General features: G+C 40.9%; 1 protein-coding gene across 1 annotated transcript in view; it reads left to right on the plus strand.

The window, feature by feature from the left end:
* T265_00235 (hypothetical protein) overlaps nucleotides 1-20,457 on the plus strand; it is a gene marked incomplete at both ends in the record, with an annotated part of 69,074 nt that overhangs the window by 26,327 nt on the left and 22,290 nt on the right. The window contains 4 exons of the mRNA XM_009163943.1: nucleotides 5,835-5,867; nucleotides 6,638-6,673; nucleotides 9,669-9,719; nucleotides 12,223-12,270. Of these exons, the coding sequence (XP_009162207.1) occupies nucleotides 5,835-5,867; nucleotides 6,638-6,673; nucleotides 9,669-9,719; nucleotides 12,223-12,270 (168 nt within the window). The remainder of the gene's footprint in view (nucleotides 1-5,834; nucleotides 5,868-6,637; nucleotides 6,674-9,668; nucleotides 9,720-12,222; nucleotides 12,271-20,457) is intronic.

Genomic DNA, 20,457 nt, shown 5'->3' on the forward strand with positions numbered 1-20,457 from the left:
AATTAATCAATATTCTCCCTACATAACTTTGCATGCCTAAATGTTCCGACTCATCGGAGGCAAAACTATGTTAAACTGGAAGGGGTATGTCTTATTTTCGACATACAGTCCTTGACATCCTCAGTGTTTTCAAGTCGTGGTCAAATCTGATCCATGATTTACCCATTTCTGTACCTTCTTCCTTGTTTTTGGCAGCATATGTGAGGTTGTTTTGTAGGGCGACCTAGGTAGCACAATATCCAGAATTAGATTTAACGTTTCTTACTGTCAGCGGATGAGGCCATGTTTGATCTGGGCGTGCCTGACTTTCCAGGAAATAGTGCAGAAAGACGCATTGAGTATACATCTCTATTTCTCACTGAATGCAATCTCATTTCTGTCGAGTGAGATATGATATCCAATGATTGTTATTTGGGTCATTTTATTAGGTGCATTGTCATCGAACAAAACGACGAATGCGCACTTGCTGTGTTGAGGAGTGGTTGCAACGTTCTCATTCAAACAGCCTACATACCCGTCTTCTGTGATCATATTAACAGAATTGCTGCGGAATTTTTATACATAGCTAAAATTCATAACCGGACGTTCATTAATTTATATTTCCCGATTACATTTACAAACACCCTCCTGACCGTTTTAGCAGCATCTCTAGCTGCACTTTCCCCAGTTTAGACATTTAGCGCCATTGAGAAAATCAAGGGTCCATCATCTCATGAAATCCGTGCCTAATAATCAGTATTTTTGGACGTGCTCATCCGCTCGTTGCATCTGACTTTATATGTTTACTCAGCAGGCTCAGGACTAATACACTCAGGCGCCTGAGACTTTGCTAATTGTAAACATTTCTGTGATAATTCATATCAAAGCTGTTAAATGTGGATAGAAGTATAAAGATTTGAAGCTGTTCTTAAATTACCCTCTGGATCAATCCCCGACATCATCCGGAAAAAAAAACCACAGTTCCAGTTTCGTAATTACGCTGACATTTTGAGGATTGCGGAAATCAGTCCTGTAGCTCTTGTGTTCGCAATTCGAAGGGATTAACATCCAAATTTAAGTACTGCTCTGGAGCGATGCACACCGCAAAAAATGAGAAATATTCATTATTGTCACTTAGTGATGTGATAAGAAAGAAAATATGCCAGGTCTATCTTTGCGAATTGATGTGTTCTCAGTGCTTCTCAATTTTATCTCAATCACATCTCAATGCTTCCATTCAGATAAATGGAAATGACCAGTGCTACTGATTATTTTCGCAGCCGATTCATCGCTTGACCTCTGACTGAAATACAAATCACATTACCAAGTCACCACAACTTGTGATGTAAGATCAGTTCATTCACCTCAGGTAGCTTCACTAGAAAACTATCCGACATACTTCGGTATTACTGATCTGATCTCCGTTCACAATTGAACGATCCTCCGGGGTCTCCGATGCATCACCACTTAAGGCTTTCCAAAGTCTACAGATCGCAACCGTCCGTATTTTCATCCGTATACCAATATGAAGCACACCAAAACATTAAGATCTTGACCCTTGATGGACAGGTTGATGTTACACAGGCGCCACTGTTTATACTCATTTCTTCCGGATCTTGGATTATTGCAGCTACAGACAACCTTTTCTACTACCTCAATCGACTCACCTGAAAGAATGATTCTCACGTTTGAGCCCACTTAGTCTTGTAGAAGCACCATATACTTTGCAAATCTGAAGCGACCATTAAACGATGAGGCAGAATTACCTAGAGTGCCTAATATTGTTCACATTTTCTCGAGGTCAGTTCCAAGAACAGTTATATCCTCTGCGTACTCGATAACTGTGAACAAGCGTTCTAACAGCTTTTTGAGTTTAAATCTTTCATGACCATATCCATGATGACGTTAAATAGAAACAGAAAAGAAGACAGACTCACCCTCTCCCACTAAATTGAGTGAACTCAGCTGAGAGCCTACAATATTCTCTCACTCACCTAAGGAGATCGACATGGTGAGGATGGTCAAAAATTTTATTTGCAATTTATTTGCAAAACACGTTTGCTGCATAGAAATTCTAGTAGTGCCCTATGATCAACAGACAAAGGTAGCCTTCAGGTCAAGGAAGAGGGCTATCTTTGGTGACTGGATGCAATTCCGCCGTCTCAGAATTTTTTGAAGAATGAACAAGTGGCCAGGGCATCCTCTTGCAGGACCTCCACGGACCTCCCACGCTGCATGTTCAGCACATAGCCGAAAGGGGAAATACAGCTCCTTTGATACCCGCATCCACGCTACACCAATACAATCACGGTTTCCCGTGGTGTTCACCTAATCTTCTTAAAGCTATGCATGTTTATTGATCTGTCCAAATCTGTGAACTCATTGTCGTCCTTATAGCACCAGTATGCCTTATCAGGTGGCTAGCCAGGGATTCTCAGCCTTCTTTGAACCGGGCTGCATGTAAACTGTCCGGTTATGGTGCCTTATAGCTCCACATAGAAGTTATGTCGTATTATATTTCTCTATTTTTCCGTATCCATCTACATGAATGCACTGTCTCCAAGGTCTAGACGGTAGCTAACAGAAGGCTAGCCAAGCTGTTCTTCAAAGTGTGTAAATACTCCTTCTTATTGTTTTCTGGGAGTGAACTACTATAATATCTTTTTTCACGTATCACTTCACTGGCTGTTGCTTTTAACCCATTCGATCGAGCTAGACGGTATGGGGTGTCACTAGTTCTACGTTTGCTGTTTTCAACGTTTGTTGTCCATGGAATTGGTCATTCTTCAGCCTCTCACCGCTTGACGCTTGACGGATTGGTGTGCGACGTCATATTCATTTGCTTGCTGTTACGGATATAATGGTACTATTTAAATTTAGCAATGTCGGCCACATTCAGTGATCATTTGAATATATCAGGAAGATCAAGAGGACAGATCTGAACGCCGTCAGCGTCCCTTCAAATTTTGCCATGATTAATTGGCTTGTAGCTTATCAATACTATGTTGATTCGTTGCAGACACTAACTGAATTAGTTGAGATGGAAATGGTGAGCTATGGTAGATTTCCAGAAATGAAAGATGGGCATACGTCTTTTTGCTCGGCAAAGATTGTCAGGCAGGCTCATCAGGAACAAGATGTGTGACGCAGAAAAGGCGTCAGCATTCAGTGTGACCTTCCAGTGGTGGTTTATAGCAGCGTCACCTAACTAGGTCAATGGGTCCGTTTGCACTGGATTGTCGCCGGGTAGTATGTCGCCACTGTTTGTGTTAAAAATTCGTAGTGCGTAGTAACAGCTGAGTATCGGAGAAAAACTGGAATGCTCGCTCACCTTTTTCTGTGCAGTGAACGTTGACTCTTAACTGACCATCCAGATTTGATCGCCAGGTACTCAGGCAACTTGTCTGTGCATTTATATCACTCGCAATGATGATAGGGTCATTGCTTGACGAGTCTGTTTGGAAAATTTCGGTAAAAAGCGCCTTTCTGGGCGTCAGAAATCTGGTCTGTTGGGACAATGGTAAACATCGGAGACGCACTGATTTTTGTATTAACTGGTAGTGAGCCTGATTGAGCTGGATAACCGAACAGCGCAAAGACGACCATTAACTGGGATCCAATCCAACAAAGCGCTTTCTACCTTGGGTCTGGAACACCGGACACATGGGGGGAGAAATCTGAAAGAGCTGAGTTCGTCTTTGGCGTTTTGAGATTCATTACCACGCTTGGGCCTTGTATGCATGTTTCGGAGACGGGAGATATCAATTTCAAGGGAGTATAAGGTATCAGCGAGCATTGCCTGTTTGCCAATTTGACATAGATTATGGACGTTAAAACTCCCATATTAGAAAGGATATCGTGAATTTGGAAAGGCGTTATTTTGTTTATTGTCGATAGGCAGTGGGGTGCATAAGGCCCACCGGTCAGATAACGGACATATATCCTAAGGGTCATCACTCTTATTTAGTCACTCTAAATACACAACAGTATCAATATCCAAAGAGTGTAAGGTTCGTGCAAGCATTCCATGTCTGCCAGTCTGACGCAGTATGATGTATCAGATATGTTTTTGCTGTAAATGGGCAGCAGGTTGCAAAGGTCACATCAGATGGATAAGTGACAATCAAATTTTTCGCCTCGCCGCCACGTATTTCCTTGGTCACTGGCTAACTACTTGTCATTTCTCTTTTGGTCATCGTCCTTGCTAGTTTCCTCAAACTTCCACTCAGTCTGGTGGGAACCTATTCACCTGGCTGTGTAGAGCTTGTAGTTGGGTTTTAAATGCACCTATTCCTATTTATTTTCGCATCAGGAAGTTATGGTACTAGTAAAGAGAAAAAATTGGTTAGATGCCTAAAAGATTTTGTTTCTTCGGTTTTCCGGTGTCAAATAATTCTTACTATTTACTGTAAATTAGAGACACTGTTCTACGTGATTAGAATCAATTTCAATATTTTCGTGTGAGGGCCACGTTTGTGGATCGGACTTTGATTTGACAGCCAGGCTTTGGTCATCATTCCTACTCTACGAAGGGTAATGGAAGGAAACCACATCCATGTTCGTTTGCTGACAGCAACACCATTGCTAATGTAATGTAAAATTACCCGTTTTTCAGGGCTTCTGAATGCTCCCAAATACGAAAGTAATTGTGGCCTTTTACGCAAGCTGGATGGGTGCGTAATCTTCACGAGTGTACGAAGAGACTGAATAAAGACCACTCAATGACCAAGCGGCCAACCCGTTGCTTCCGTAGCCATTTCAACTATTATCAGTAATACCTTCACTGTGTCAAAAATCTTCAAAATCCCCATTGTTTCTAATCTGTTCAGGGATGTTGAAATAAACCAAATAGCTTTAAAAACGTTAAATTCACTTTCCGCATAATGTGATTATCTATGAAGTCTTGACAATTACAGCAAATGTGTTAGCAAACAGCGTGGCGTTAGTGTACTTGTGCAACACAGCAACACTTAAAATCACGTGCGATGAAGACCGATCAAACCAAAGCAAACAGTCTTGTTCATAGTGTACGATGCACTGCATGACTTGCTGTTATATGCATAAATCACGGGAGAAAACTATTTGTAATATATTCAGCATTAGAATGCATTACCCTGCGTTGTTAAGTCAGTTTGGTGACCACATTATAGCCAAACTTCAATTTCGAATATTCCCTTCCGCAACGGCTACACAGCTACGAAACTTCCCATCCCGTATTCTTCTTTTCTTTTTATTTCGTAGTAGAAGTGGCTTAAAACAGCCCAAGTTTCTTGTTCTTGTTTCACTGAAGAGTGGCTGTTATGCTTATTTGTATATTAATCGATCTTGCGGGAAATGTCTGTTACAGAGGTTATCAGTTTAATTGCTAGCCAAATAGCGAGCAGCTTTTTTCTCCTTGTTCTCGCGTGAAGTGTCAAAAGCTCCATTTTCCCCCAAATATTATTTTATTCCAAAGAAGTTTCGTAACCATTTCACAGTGGTTGTATTTCTGCGGATCTCAGTTTGATCGCTTGATGATTTCAACCAAAACATACACTTCGAAAACAGGTTTATATAATCCCATTATCCAAGACAAGCCTACACATTGGAATGTGCCATTTCAGTGGATGGGTCTCAATATGATTTCAGCTTCTGAAGCTACCCTTTCCCCAGTTTGTTTCAGTAGAATGGTCTATTTCATCCTTCCTATTTTGGGCATTTTTGAGGATTTCAGAATTTGGATATGAGTGAATCTGCGCAGTGTCGTGTGTTGCATTGGTTTGGCTTCTGCTCGCAGCTCAGCACAGCAGGCCGTTAGCGGTTGATTTCGTGCAGGGTTTTATCCTAGCCTTTTATCCCTTTTCTGTTTCTTACAGAATAAGAGCACTGAGAAAATTGGATCGGATGAAGTACGTCCTCGAAGGTTTCAAGATCTATTTTTAAGAACAATTCGCATTTTTTTATAAATTTGGTTTTCGATTCATTCACCAAGCTCGAATATTATCCTTCGTTCAATATTGCTATTGATTTCTGGTTCTAGGTCCCGACAATTGGTTGTCGGCGTTACACCACCTTTTGGTTGGAGATGTCCAAATGCTAGTTAGTTTAATCTGAGTGATGGGCGAAGTGAAATCAGCGTCTTTACATGTGACTTCGTATCTATATAACATTCTTAAAATTAAAGCAGACATTTAAATACCCTACGTTGCGTCTAGGATTCGGAATTGTATCTGAAAACACCTCGTTTGCTAGATGAAGTTTAGAAATCGCTTTGTGCATAATGTGAGATATACTGAAAGAGTAACGCTTCGAATACGAAAGAAACTATGTTGGACATCCGTGGCAAATGTTCGCAAATGCATTCATCGGAATACAGTCAGCTCAAAATCGGATTGGTATTTGTAAAACTGATATAGCATCAAAGCTGAAACATGCATAATATGTGATCTTGCAGCAAGAGTGAAATTTAACTGCCTTATAAACGTCATTTTTAATCCCCATTCAATTCACTAAATCAGGAATTTTACGAAAAGTTCACTTTTTCCTCTGTTTTCCCTGACCTTTGAAGCCAGTAGCCGTAAGGTCAACTTGTTACAAGGCATAATTAACCACGCCTCTTGAGAAATTTATCCAACAGAAACTAGCCAGTGCCATCTAATTTTTTTATTTCGTTTTACAGAAAATCCATGAAGAACTTGAAGAACTGAAGAATCGTGTAAGTCATTCCATCCGCTTACTTTCACTTAGTCTATGCTTGGTGTGATTTGGATTAGCCGCACGTTTAGATTACCTGAGTAATGCCGATCTTTTGAGTTATACACTCTGAGATTTTTACCCACATGTAACTCGTAAAATTGTTTCACATTCAAGCAAGCCTTAACTACGGAAACTATGCTCATAACCGGGGTTTTTATGTTGCAGGCAATAATTTTAAGTTCAGGTTTACTAACAATGATCGTTTATTGCAACAGAAATCAAATCAAGGGTCACGCACAGCATGGAGTACCACATGCTGGAAATGTTTAATAATTTCTATACAACATAACTTTGCATAACCAAGGTAACCGGTTTCTTCATAATTTTGTGAAAACACATTCCAGTTCGTAACTCTTACTGAACCACCGCACGAGTGATTCTTAATTTCTGGGTGGAGAACATTGTGTTCTGAGTGACTTCGTGGCTCCTGTCCGAGCATTTTTCAGACGCAAACTTCTACACCTCTTTTACCACTCCTTGCCTGATTCATATTTGCACTTCATCTACGTTTTACCTGTGTTGGTTAAACACCAATGGTTTTATCTCCATGTTGCTAACTTTGTTCAAAAGTTGCCCGATTGAGTTCCAGATTCAAGCACATGATAATTATTTTGTGGTAGTCCGACATCTAAGAAAACTATAAAACATGCACAGATTCTTGTACTCGAAATAGTTCGAGATCATTGCTGCTGTTACTGCTCAGTACCGTGCTTATAATGGCAAAAACCCGATTCACTTTTTCGTTATAAAGTCCTTTTTGATTATAGGTTGAACATTTTCTGGGGCTAGAATGATAAAAAAATAAGTTTAATTGAAGATAAAAAATTATGGCCACACGTTGGATAACTGTTGGAAACCATTAAATTGCCTACTTTGTTTTGGAGTATGAATCATAAAGAGGTTTATTTTTCAGATACGCTTCCTAAGTTTCTTTACCCCACTGGAGTTTTGCGGAGCGGTTGCGTAAGACGGTCATTTGTTTATAATATTGATCAATGAATCGTTCGATAGTCCACTGATCATGATGGATGAATGAACTGCATACAGCAAGCACGGACAGGCGGCGCTAAGTGTCCGCGATCTGACTCTCATTGCAGACTATTGACTATGCATCAATGACATTCTACCAAGGTGGTACTGAATTTCTCCAAATTATAAAGTCCGGTGGACTTATTTGAAATCGCAACATGCCAATCGCCCTCACTCTCATTGTGCAATAGTACACCATGGAGTGTTGCTCCTTTATTGCCGTGTCCTTGAAGCCGTTTTGCAAGAATCCCCCCAGTCACCGTTCTATGTAATATATGCGATAAAACACTTCCGTGATTTAAATTTGTCCTTCACCATGCCACTGTGGTTGAGATCCGCGACAGGGTACGGTGTATACTGAAATTTTTTAGCTGCCATGACGACGGCCCAATTGGGTGAATTGATTATTTTCACAACGAACGTTTTGCCTCAAAGATTGACAAAATCACAAGGTAACTTGGAATAGTAAGTGACAGGACTCGGGAATGTCAGAGTAATGAAACCAATTAATCAATTACTCAGAGCGACGATGGAACTTCATTGAAGAAAAGGTTTTTTGGGCAAGCAGGTCATCTTAATATCAATAAATTAAGGGTAGCAACTATATTTACTTGGTACCAACATTTTAGTTGCAGTAAATGAAACTGAGCAGATGTCACAGCTTGATGTATAACTAAAAAGTGCAATGCTTTGGTAAGCCCGTCCGGAGAGCAAATGATTGGCTCCCTTTGCAGCGCAAACTCACCAACCGGAAGTCCGTTGCCACCATTCTAAAAAAAACCAGGTCAGACGAAGACGTCATCTTACATTGTCTACCGCCCAAAACGGCCACCCAGATGCACGGAAGTACAGCTCTCCTGCATTCAGCATGATGATAGAGAAACTAAGCCTTTTTACAGTAATCTATGGAGTGCTTTATACGCCCAAGCCACGAGCACAGCCTATTTATATTGCGTTCTGTTCTATCCAAAGACGACTCAATAAAATATATGAGCCGAAAATGGTAGATCTTTCCCGCTGGAATTTCGAAACTTGTGTGCACAATTGGCGTCAGTGTTTGCGTTTCTTTGCACGTCTGAAATTGAACAGTGCTCTCGTTACCTTTCGTCCGATAAAGGAGAGAATATTAGGGCCTTGGATTTCGTGAGTTGTTTATTCTGCATGTGGTGTAGTTTTCCAGTTATACATTCGGCCGTCTGATCGTGCAAAAATAATTGGGTCGAAAATTCCCTAATGAGGTTTAGTTCGCGTGTTCTCTACAGTCATATTGATGTCGTATTGGTGTCATCCAATAACCTTCAGGTCTTTCATGCCTACGCAGCAGGTTGTTTTAATAAAGAATCAGGGTCTTGTTCAAGGTATCAGTTTTTGGGTTTTCAAGTGAGTTGATCACTCTCGAAATGTAAGCGTGCAGGTAGAATCATCATCATCATCATCATCATCATCGACAGCGTGACATCAGTGTTCAACACTGTTGCTTCACTGCCGTACATGATTTGGATAAAACCGTTACTTGGGTCCAAATAACATACGATTCGTTTGCTCATTCTACATCAGTCTAATAACAAAAACCGGAATAAATTGGGAATAATATACCCTCGTGCTGCAAAATCGTTCCCAACTTCATGTGTCCGCATACGCAACAAAGACTGCCAGCGACTTGTCGTTTACGATACAGATTAACCATCGTTTGGTGTTCAACGGTCGTCAGAATTTTTTTTTGTTTCCAGTCAAACGCGATATGGCATCTGCACAATATCACACGCTTTTTGTCCCCATTCCTCTCACTGTAATCAAGGCATTTTCGCTTTTTCGAGTTTCATACCGAATAAATGACAAGGTCAAACAGAACATTTTAATTCATACCTGACATGCCTGTTTAGTACTCGTTGCTGATCATCACTCATTTTTCATCTTAATCTTAGGATGCGGAATGTTCTGCGGCCGGTGACAAACCAACAGCGTCGACAGTGGGAGTAAGTGGATATACATTATCGTCGGTCGTTCGAAGTGCTTAGTCGTTCAGAGTTAGCACTGGACAGAAACCTTGCTGGCCGAATTGTAAAAAAAACATCACAGTATGCATCCGTGTTTTCAGTGGCTGCCTGACACTCAAATAACCATTCTGAACACCGGTGGGCCAAAAATCAAAAGGTGATAACGCCTCAGGAATTTTAAATAACTTGTTCCAAAGAACATCGATTGTGCACTAGCCAGCTCATATTTCGAAAGTAAACTCCCTAAAAATGCTTCACCCGTGATGACGAGGATAGAACATTTTGAAGAGTACCTATTTTTGCACTGTTGATAAGCTCAATACGTCCGTAGTGTTAAGGTGGTCAACCATGTGTTTGTCATCTTCCTCAAAGGGATAAAAAGCACTTTCAATTAATTCACTCAATTTAGCCATAAATTCATTGTAGTCCCGAGGCAGAAATACGTTTTTACAGTCCACTAATGTTAGTGTCATCAATGGTGTGCAGATAAACGGTATTTGGGCACCATAAATCATATTTATAGCTTTCAGGTAGGAGAAATAGCGTGAATACAGGTATGTGAGAGTCCATGTTTAAAAAAATCCTGACCATTCACTGATAACGGGTGACTTTTTTGCATTTCTTCGTAGTTGTTCACGCCCATGTCCATTCTTCGGCAAGCGCGCATCTTCCATGCTTTGCAGCTTTGTTTTGCGTAAAAATCATTCTTAAGTATACGGCTTATCAGTCAGCTGAAGTTCGTACCGTACAATCCAGCTGAGCATTATGTGGCTTGCTACCTGACTAAAGAATCAAAATAATTCAGCCTATTCAAATGTAGCCGCATTCACCACATAATCCGGAGGGACTGTATTTTAGTAGACCATTAGGCGTTATATTTGAGGTGCGTTTGAGTGGTGTCGGTCTTGTTGATGTAGTACTACCGTGGTAAGACGTACTGCACGTAGGCGTTTTTCTGAAGTTTAGTGTCATACGACTAGCAGACCGCAAAAATGACGAGTCCTTCAGGCTGAATTTTCCCCGTCTTTTGATGGTGAACTTTCCTTTTCGATGTCTATTAGATTCAAACATTTCGTTCGGAAATTAAACCTGTATATTTTTTCAGGTTAAAACCTCGTTGTTTGAACTTTCACACCACACAACGCTGAGTTCTGTGGACAAAATTGAATCCTAACCAAAAGGCTTTGAAGTACGCAGTGCATGTTCACGTTATTTATATCTTACCGCTTGTCACGAACAAAGTAGCTGAACTTTGTCCGTTGTTTGACGTCAAACCGTTTGTCTGGTATCGCCTACCCGTCTGTCTGGAATGAAAATCTGTGACGCAACGTCTCACGTTGTTGATACTGTACTACTGCTTAAGTGTCAGCATATGGGATCCGCAAACATTTCATCGGAAGTTGACAGCGTTATATCGGGCACATTTAGGAAGTAACTTCAAGAACTTAGATACCTGTATCCTGATTCTCGGACTCAATAAATACTTCAAGGGATTAAATCAAGTTGTATACGTATTTATCCAACAGCTGAATCGTTTGCCCGACCGAACACCGAGGAATTCATACTTCTTTGCTGTAAGGCCTTTGTGTTTTCCACACTATCTTCCCCCGTTTAGCAGAAACTCATCTTTATTTCCTTAGCGCTTTCCTCTGAAATGCTCAATGGTGATATTTGTGTCACTGAAACTTTTGTTCTAGCTGCCCAGTGCTACTGCTGAAACCTCTGGGTCCCTTCTTTCTACTTATACGTGTTCACTCACCGGAAGACTAAAGGACAAAGTTTACTTCAGTTGACTTAATAGTTAACCTAAAGCAAGCCATGTCCGCCACGAGTCATCTTTCTGAACACTACCGACTTGGTGGGATGCAGTACTGTGGCCAAACTGGACAGCCATTTCGTACTATTAAGATTGAAGTGGTCTGCATTTTTCAGACGCTCCATGTGCATGAACCTTTCAGTTGTACAGATTAGCTAATAGTGTTTCATCGTACCTGCAAAAATTGTTTCACAGTAATTAACTGGGATTGATAAACTGTGAGCGGTGCCAATTGCCTTAAAATGTTTGCTGACGTACATCTCATAGGACTAGATCGTTTGTCAGTTTCCGCCAGCTCATGGAGCAGACCGTTTCTCTGAATCGTTTCTGAGAAAAACAGCTCTCAATGATCCTCCTTAATACGACGCTACTGTAGTCACTAAAAACGGTGTAAGTATTCTCGTACAATAATAAACCTGACCAAGTTTCATGTAAACGGACAGGATCGCCTTTAACGAAAGGAACTACGTGGATCGGTTAAAATTTTGAGTCTGACAAATTTGCAAGCACTGATGTAACAATGTCCTTACTATATCACCTCTATGCCACTCAAATTAAGTACGATGATGTTCCACCCTTCATGCCATGTTGATCTTACCTTGGAACATTTACATAAATGTGAGTACTGGCTTTTGAAAGTTCACTGTCTGTTTTTCTAATTCCAAGGGTTTTGGTTTCGATGACACCGACTCCCTGGCAAATTGGAACAAAGAGGTAGGCATATTGCATTAGTCAGTCTTTCGAATTCGGTCACTTTAATCAGTATTTTCATGAAATGGTTCGTCATTTGGTATGTTTTGTTCTACAGTTTAAAAACATCGAAATTTTGCAGCTCTGTGGTTATGACCGGACTGACGTATGTTTCATAAAGTGTTACCATGGCGTCCACAATCTTTTGAATATTTCAGCTTCGGCTTAACCCGGTTAAATCAAACTCTGACCAAAGAACATTCAGTTGACGGATGGTACTAACTCACAATAAGGCTACCCTCATTGAGTGTGAACATAGATCCTCGTTCGATAAATGCAGTGTCAGTTGTTCTTTGGCGAATATAGACAAGACTGTCACAATTTTCTGTAGGTATTTAATTTTATGAAACTTTACTTCTTCATTTATTGTCAGTAACCGGATTAAGTTATTTCTCTGCAAATACGCTACATTCAGGGTTTGTCGCGTTTCTGATCATGCCCCGATCGTTCTCCGATGCAGTCGTGGGCCAGCCAGCAACTAGTTCACCAGGCTGTAGTCATCGGTAAATCAGGGAGATAACATCAAACTTCTGTGTAATTATTTTTTGCAAACTGAGACGTTTAGCTTACTTGACAGTAATATTTTTGCATATTTATAAGAAGCTACATTATACTGATCTGTCTTTTATTATGATGTTGCAACCATTATCGGGAATGAAGGCAAAATGTCCCTCCTATTTCTAGTACGCCTTTGTTACAGAATTCGATCGCAATTACTCTCAGTATTCCTGAGTTGTCCCGATGGGTTTTCTTCTTGGTGACCATTATAAACTGAATATTTTCTACTTTCCGTAATTTGTCATCATCTATCTAAGGCTTGGCCAGCCGTCTTTTTGTATATCCGTAGCAGCTACAATCTGAAAAAGAAAATATTCAAACGTAGTGGCTTGAGCACCTTGAAAAGCTACTGTCAAACAATAGATGATGGTTGATTTCCCTGATTGTACAGTTCCATAAACTTGACCACATCAACCGAACTGATTAGCTGCTAAGTGTTTTGGATCACGGTGTGCTCAAGTATCACCAGCTTACTCACGACCTCGTATATAACCTCGCGTGGATTACTCCTTTAGTGAAATCTTGGCTACTAATTTGGAAGCAACCATCGTGCCAAGGACAATATGTACTCCCAACTTTACTTTTAACGCAAACGGCCACACTTCGTTGTCAAATGAATATTTATACTTCTTGCCGTCTCGAATGCCCTAATATTTTTGCGTTTCCGAATACTATAAGCAAAGTCGGGCCTTCAGGGTACATGTGGTAACTTGCAATTTACCTATTCCAACTTTACAAAACTAGCACTGGCTATGGGGCAAGACTTGAATGAGCAACCAAGCATGCAATTTTTTCTTGTTGAGGATAACTGCATGAATATAGCAGAAACCAAGATGCCACTTGCTTCTTTTTAAGAGTGTCATTTTTTATATTCACGAGTGCATGATCATTGCGTAGATTGTTGTGGGTGCATAAATAGGATCTACTGAAAATAATTATGATTGTTATGCACTGTGTGTGTCGAAACTTCTATTTATAAAACTGCACGTACGTGTTATAGAATGAATTGTTCAAGTTTAACATCCTAGTGAAAACATTCCAGTCCCTTCATGAGTGCTAATTATCCTAGGTGTGAGTCGCTCGGAAACGCTTTGCTTGCTCTGCTTAATTGATAACAGGATGCCAATTCGTAAACCTACAGTTTAACTAACGACCCAGAACAATGGCATGTTCATACATATCATTTACAGTATTAGGCTTTAGAAAGTTATTTTGAAGCATCACATCCAGACTAAGTTGCTTTTATGTTTCTCTGTCATTTTTGTCCTTCCCAAATCGGATCCGTTTTTCTTTCGATTTCGGGTCTTGTCGTTTGAGTATATCGTACGGAAAAACATAGCCTAGGCTTTTTCCCTTGTTGACTTAAATAACCCTTTTCTTCGTGTTCCGCACAGTATACTCCTAAGCCACAACTGGTCAAGTAAGTTCATCCAAGTCTCATCAGTGCATGCTGATAGCTTGTGTAATAAGTTCGAGGTTGCCAGTTTGTTCAGTTTCTTGACGTGATTTTTAACTGCCTCTTCCCGGTAAACAAATCACAGACCCAAATATGTACTGAACATGTTGATTCCCCACCGTTTTCAACACGTGTTTTTCCTCGTGGTCCACTTTGTGAGAGTCGTAGCATCAGTCTGGTCTTCAGAGGCACAACGTGCTTCCACGAAATACTTGAAAGTTTATCATAATTAATCTCGGTTAAATCAAACTCTGACCAAAGAACATTCAGTTGACGGATGGTACTAACTCACAATAAGGCTACCCTCATTGAGTGTGAACATAGATCCTCGTTCGATAAATGCAGTGTCAGTTGTTCTTTGGCGAATATAGACAAGACTGTCACAATTTTCTGTAGGTATTTAATTTTATGAAACTTTACTTCTTCATTTATTGTCAGTAACCGGATTAAGTTATTTCTCTGCAAATACGCTACATTCAGGGTTTGTCGCGTTTCTGATCATGCCCCGATCGTTCTCCGATGCAGTCGTGGGCCAGCCAGCAACTAGTTCACCAGGCTGTAGTCATCGGTAAATCAGGGAGATAACATCAAACTTCTGTGTAATTATTTTTTGCAAACTGAGACGTTTAGCTTACTTGACAGTAATATTTTTGCATATTTATAAGAAGCTACATTATACTGATCTGTCTTTTATTATGATGTTGCAACCATTATCGGGAATGAAGGCAAAATGTCCCTCCTATTTCTAGTACGCCTTTGTTACAGAATTCGATCGCAATTACTCTCAGTATTCCTGAGTTGTCCCGATGGGTTTTCTTCTTGGTGACCATTATAAACTGAATATTTTCTACTTTCCGTAATTTGTCATCATCTATCTAAGGCTTGGCCAGCCGTCTTTTTGTATATCCGTAGCAGCTACAATCTGAAAAAGAAAATATTCAAACGTAGTGGCTTGAGCACCTTGAAAAGCTACTGTCAAACAATAGATGATGGTTGATTTCCCTGATTGTACAGTTCCATAAACTTGACCACATCAACCGAACTGATTAGCTGCTAAGTGTTTTGGATCACGGTGTGCTCAAGTATCACCAGCTTACTCACGACCTCGTATATAACCTCGCGTGGATTACTCCTTTAGTGAAATCTTGGCTACTAATTTGGAAGCAACCATCGTGCCAAGGACAATATGTACTCCCAACTTTACTTTTAACGCAAACGGCCACACTTCGTTGTCAAATGAATATTTATACTTCTTGCCGTCTCGAATGCCCTAATATTTTTGCGTTTCCGAATACTATAAGCAAAGTCGGGCCTTCAGGGTACATGTGGTAACTTGCAATTTACCTATTCCAACTTTACAAAACTAGCACTGGCTATGGGGCAAGACTTGAATGAGCAACCAAGCATGCAATTTTTTCTTGTTGAGGATAACTGCATGAATATAGCAGAAACCAAGATGCCACTTGCTTCTTTTTAAGAGTGTCATTTTTTATATTCACGAGTGCATGATCATTGCGTAGATTGTTGTGGGTGCATAAATAGGATCTACTGAAAATAATTATGATTGTTATGCACTGTGTGTGTCGAAACTTCTATTTATAAAACTGCACGTACGTGTTATAGAATGAATTGTTCAAGTTTAACATCCTAGTGAAAACATTCCAGTCCCTTCATGAGTGCTAATTATCCTAGGTGTGAGTCGCTCGGAAACGCTTTGCTTGCTCTGCTTAATTGATAACAGGATGCCAATTCGTAAACCTACAGTTTAACTAACGACCCAGAACAATGGCATGTTCATACATATCATTTACAGTATTAGGCTTTAGAAAGTTATTTTGAAGCATCACATCCAGACTAAGTTGCTTTTATGTTTCTCTGTCATTTTTGTCCTTCCCAAATCGGATCCGTTTTTCTTTCGATTTCGGGTCTTGTCGTTTGAGTATATCGTACGGAAAAACATAGCCTAGGCTTTTTCCCTTGTTGACTTAAATAACCCTTTTCTTCGTGTTCCGCACAGTATACTCCTAAGCCACAACTGGTCAAGTAAGTTCATCCAAGTCTCATCAGTGCATGCTGATAGCTTGTGTAATAAGTTCGAGGTTGCCAGTTTGTTCAGTTTCTTGACGTGATTTTTAACTGCCTCTTCCCGGTAAACAAATCACAGACCCAAATATGTACTGAACATGTTGATTCCCCACCGTTTTCAACACGTGTTTTTCCTCGTGGTCCACTTTGTGAGAGTCGTAGCATCAGTCTGGTCTTCAGAGGCACAACGTGCTTCCACGAAATACTTGAAAGTTTATCATAATTAATCTTGCTTCTGTGGCATGTCTGAACACTCATCGGCCTTTGCGAAATTGATTGAGTGATTGACTGGCCTGGATGCATGCCGGCTTCAGTGGGTTCAAGGCATTCTTGGGCTACTTTCAGGAATCTGACCTTCCGGATGAGTTCGTTTACTTGCGTAGCTGCACAATATGGAAAGATGAAATCGCCTCCCAATCTGGGTAGCACAGAGTAGCGTTTACCATACTCTAAAATTTTTTTTGCCTAGGTGACATCAGTCTAACTGTCGAGGGTGAATTGTACAATGCTGCATCCCGGTCGGTCCTAGTCTATGAACTAAAGACTGCTGCATGTGAAAGACTGAAAACTTTCTGTGTTTGACAATTAGTGCCTCTGAAGCATTGTGCGGGTCTAGTAGGAGCTTCAAATCAGTAATGCTGAGGTACGGCAGATAGTTTCCGGAAACTTAGCTGAAACTTTTCAGAAACTTAGTCGCACTCCGAAGGTTACGTTGCTAAAGTCATGTTTTTCGTAAACCAGATTACTTTATGCATTGTAGAGCTATCTTCACTCAGCAATGTATTGCATATAGACGGGCCAATGGCGACCGATCGTCGCTTAGCAAAGAAACATGAAATTTCATACTAGTCAACTCAGTAGCGTTGGTGTCTGCCGTCTACCTGGATGCGCATGGTAGAACCGAAGCTAGTAGCTTGTAACCCTGATTGATATAGGGTGCCACGCAGCTAAAAATGGTCTTGCATTAAAGACATCACCTTCATCGCGTAGCTCTCACTTCCAAGCCACACCTGAAAAATGGAACCATTCGACCTCAATGTACTGGCTGGGTCGCTGTGATCAATAAATGATCCTCATGCTCTTAATCTTATTATCATCGGTTGAAAAAGCTGTAGCAGCTAAAACCACCGAAATTCGGCCCACGTTCATAACTGAAAAACTGAGCCGAACTGATTGTAGTTCCTGATCACCAAAAGCCATGAACCAACCGTTTCTATTGACATGTGGCTGGCTTCATAATGAATCTTCGCCCTGATAATTTGCCATTTGGCGGAATCCACTGGTTTGAGTTTTCGTCTACTCGGTGGCACAAGTAGACACGGAAGTAGGTTGACTTCCCCGTTTATTATTGTGTGCATCACCAGCATGCACGGTGCAAAACGCACTTAAAGCCTGATTCAACCAACGCTGGTGGTGATGAAAAAATCAAGGGTGGTGATCACAAAAAGCTTAGTTCCGCCAAAAAAACTATGAATGGGTGAATAACAAACAAAACGTGCGCTTTCTAGTTATAAAAATATATCTGTCACGCTCTAAGGAAAATAGATACACGACCGGCGAATAATGAACTGAATCCTTGTATATTTCTTAGATTTCCCGAAAAACTATCCCAAAAGAACAACTCCAAAGCGCTATCGTAAGCTACGTAGTCTTAATTTTCTAGATGCTGAGCGGACTTTTTTGGTTTTGCCTTAACATTTCAGTGTCAACGTTTTAGTCTAGTACAGTTACACCGATTTAAATTGGATATATATCTCAAGTGATGCTTGAAAAGAAGTTAAAAGTTCTGCTTAAACGAATCTCGTATGAAAAGTACACAACACTGATTCGATAATTTATAATATGCCTTATAAAAGTCGGCTCATGAATCAAAGAACCCCGGACGTTATAGCTCCATTTTCCTCCAGGTAGAACAGTTGACCTATCCCCACTCTGTTGGGTGATTACCTTACGAAGTGATACTCGTATTGTGATATTCCAGCAATCACGATCGCCTTACTTTTGGTCTTTAAGCCAGATTCACACGATGAAAACTTTGATCTTTCTACCGCAAAGAAGGCATATTCCAGGGAGTGAGTATACCAAAGTAAAGCGTAAAATGCTACCCTATTGCATCTCTCCATTCAAAATCATTACCCTATGCGTGCGTGTGGTTCATACAGCTGGACAGATAAGGGAAGCTCCGCTGCTTCCTACGCTTTAACGTTTTCTTCATAAGTGTCCTTTATAGCATTCCTTGCATTTCAGTCCATCATTACATGTGTCGTCATATTTACCTTGTACATTTGGTTTGAAATATCTTTCACGCATCATCTTCAAATTGAGTCAGCAGCGCAAGTTCTGCTTGCACTTCTAAGCACATATTTAGTCAATTCCTAACTTTTGAGTTCCATGCATACCATTGACAGCCTGGCATACTGCCCTTGGACAACTGCAAATAATTTATATTCTCACTTATCCAAAGCTCTTAAGGACAGTAACCATATGTCGCTCATACCCAAAAGGACATTTCCGAGATTTCCACCCAGGTAGCCGTTTAGGCATAATTTTTGCCATACGGACGAACGTTTGAATAATATGCGTAGCAACACATAAACGCTGGTCATAAGTCATTTTTTAACACTTAGCTGGTTAAACTTAAACTTCGGCACACCAACTAACATAGACCCTATGTGTAGTGTTATATGTAAAGTAAATTTAATCCGGTGCCTTGAATGGTGACCCAAAAGCTGAAGATAATTGCAGGCAGGTTTCAGTCTGATCCCCCTTTCGAACCAGTGTGCCTGCCGATGAGCTTTTTGACCGCCACAGAATGAATCATCCATGGACATAGCTGTGTTAAAGATGCAAACTTCATAGGAATGCACGCTCCACACATCTATTAAGCTGCTGCGAAAACACAAAGGTGCCGTGCGAATATCTGGAATGCATTTTCGATAAAATAAAGCTAGATGTGATCTCGTGACCTGCACAAATCCAGGTTACCATGATAGACAAATATATCCGGAGTGAGTATGCTCCTGAGGCCAAGCAATAAACACTTCCTCCGTTTCCTAAGTTAGGAAAATCCAGCTATTGCTCCCATCGGTTCACTCAAACCCTTTTCTGAAAGTGACTCGAACCCTCTCCACAAAACGAGCAGACCTTTGTTGTCTACGCGTTACCGGCTCAAATGGTTACAGCACAAATTTACTGACCTCAAGGCCCATGGTTCTAACCCGACCACTCATTTTCAGCTTCCCCTGTCTAGGTTCGGGACACCTGGCAGTAACCCAGCCCTCCTGCTTCTTTCGGGTGGCATGGAAGCTAGACACCGGAAGAGTGCTACCACCTAACGATTTATTTTTTTATGTAACCGATACCAAAGTAGCTGCAGCGGGTTTACCCAGTTACTTTCTTTCACTAAGTTCAGTGTGCTTGGATCATTGAATTATTTCCCTAACAAGAGCAAGTGTTAGTCATTTTTTTGTCTGTTCCTTGCAAGTTAGTGTGGCAAGTACACCCGACGTACGTATGCGGAATGGAGTATTAAGACTAAATAATGAGAAAACTATGTGGAATTTTAAGATTGGGATGTACTTTGGATAAATTACAGTACTATTGATAAACCGCCTCAAACTCCTCATACTTCATTTCTCGTTGTGCGCTAAGGAGTATTTTATGGTCGTCATCATCAACGTCAGCTGTAATAACCGCGTGCTCGTCGTACAGTGGCTGCAGCTGCCGCAGTTTCGTCCACCGATGAGTTGGGGGAGGGGGTAGGTGGCTGCGCATTGCAGGCGCGAGCTGGTAAGTTGGAGCATAAATCCAGCACTGTCAGTGGGCTGTCAATTTGGGGGGTGGAAAAGAAGCTATGCATTGAAGGCAATAGCTTTGGCCCCTCTCGGGGCCCCATCCAGGAAGACGGCAGTGACCACCGCAGCTGAGTTTGCTGGTAATGGCTTTCACACTTCGCTGCCAAGTCATTGTTTGACCGCCTCTGGCTCTCTTCCACCCTTCACGTGGTTGTGCAAAAAGAGCCCTTCGAGGAAGTCGGTCGACTGGCACACGCA

This window comes from Opisthorchis viverrini (genome assembly GCF_000715545.1).
Source record: "Opisthorchis viverrini unplaced genomic scaffold opera_v5_2, whole genome shotgun sequence".
In the NCBI taxonomy this organism is placed as follows: domain Eukaryota; kingdom Metazoa; phylum Platyhelminthes; class Trematoda; order Opisthorchiida; family Opisthorchiidae; genus Opisthorchis; species Opisthorchis viverrini.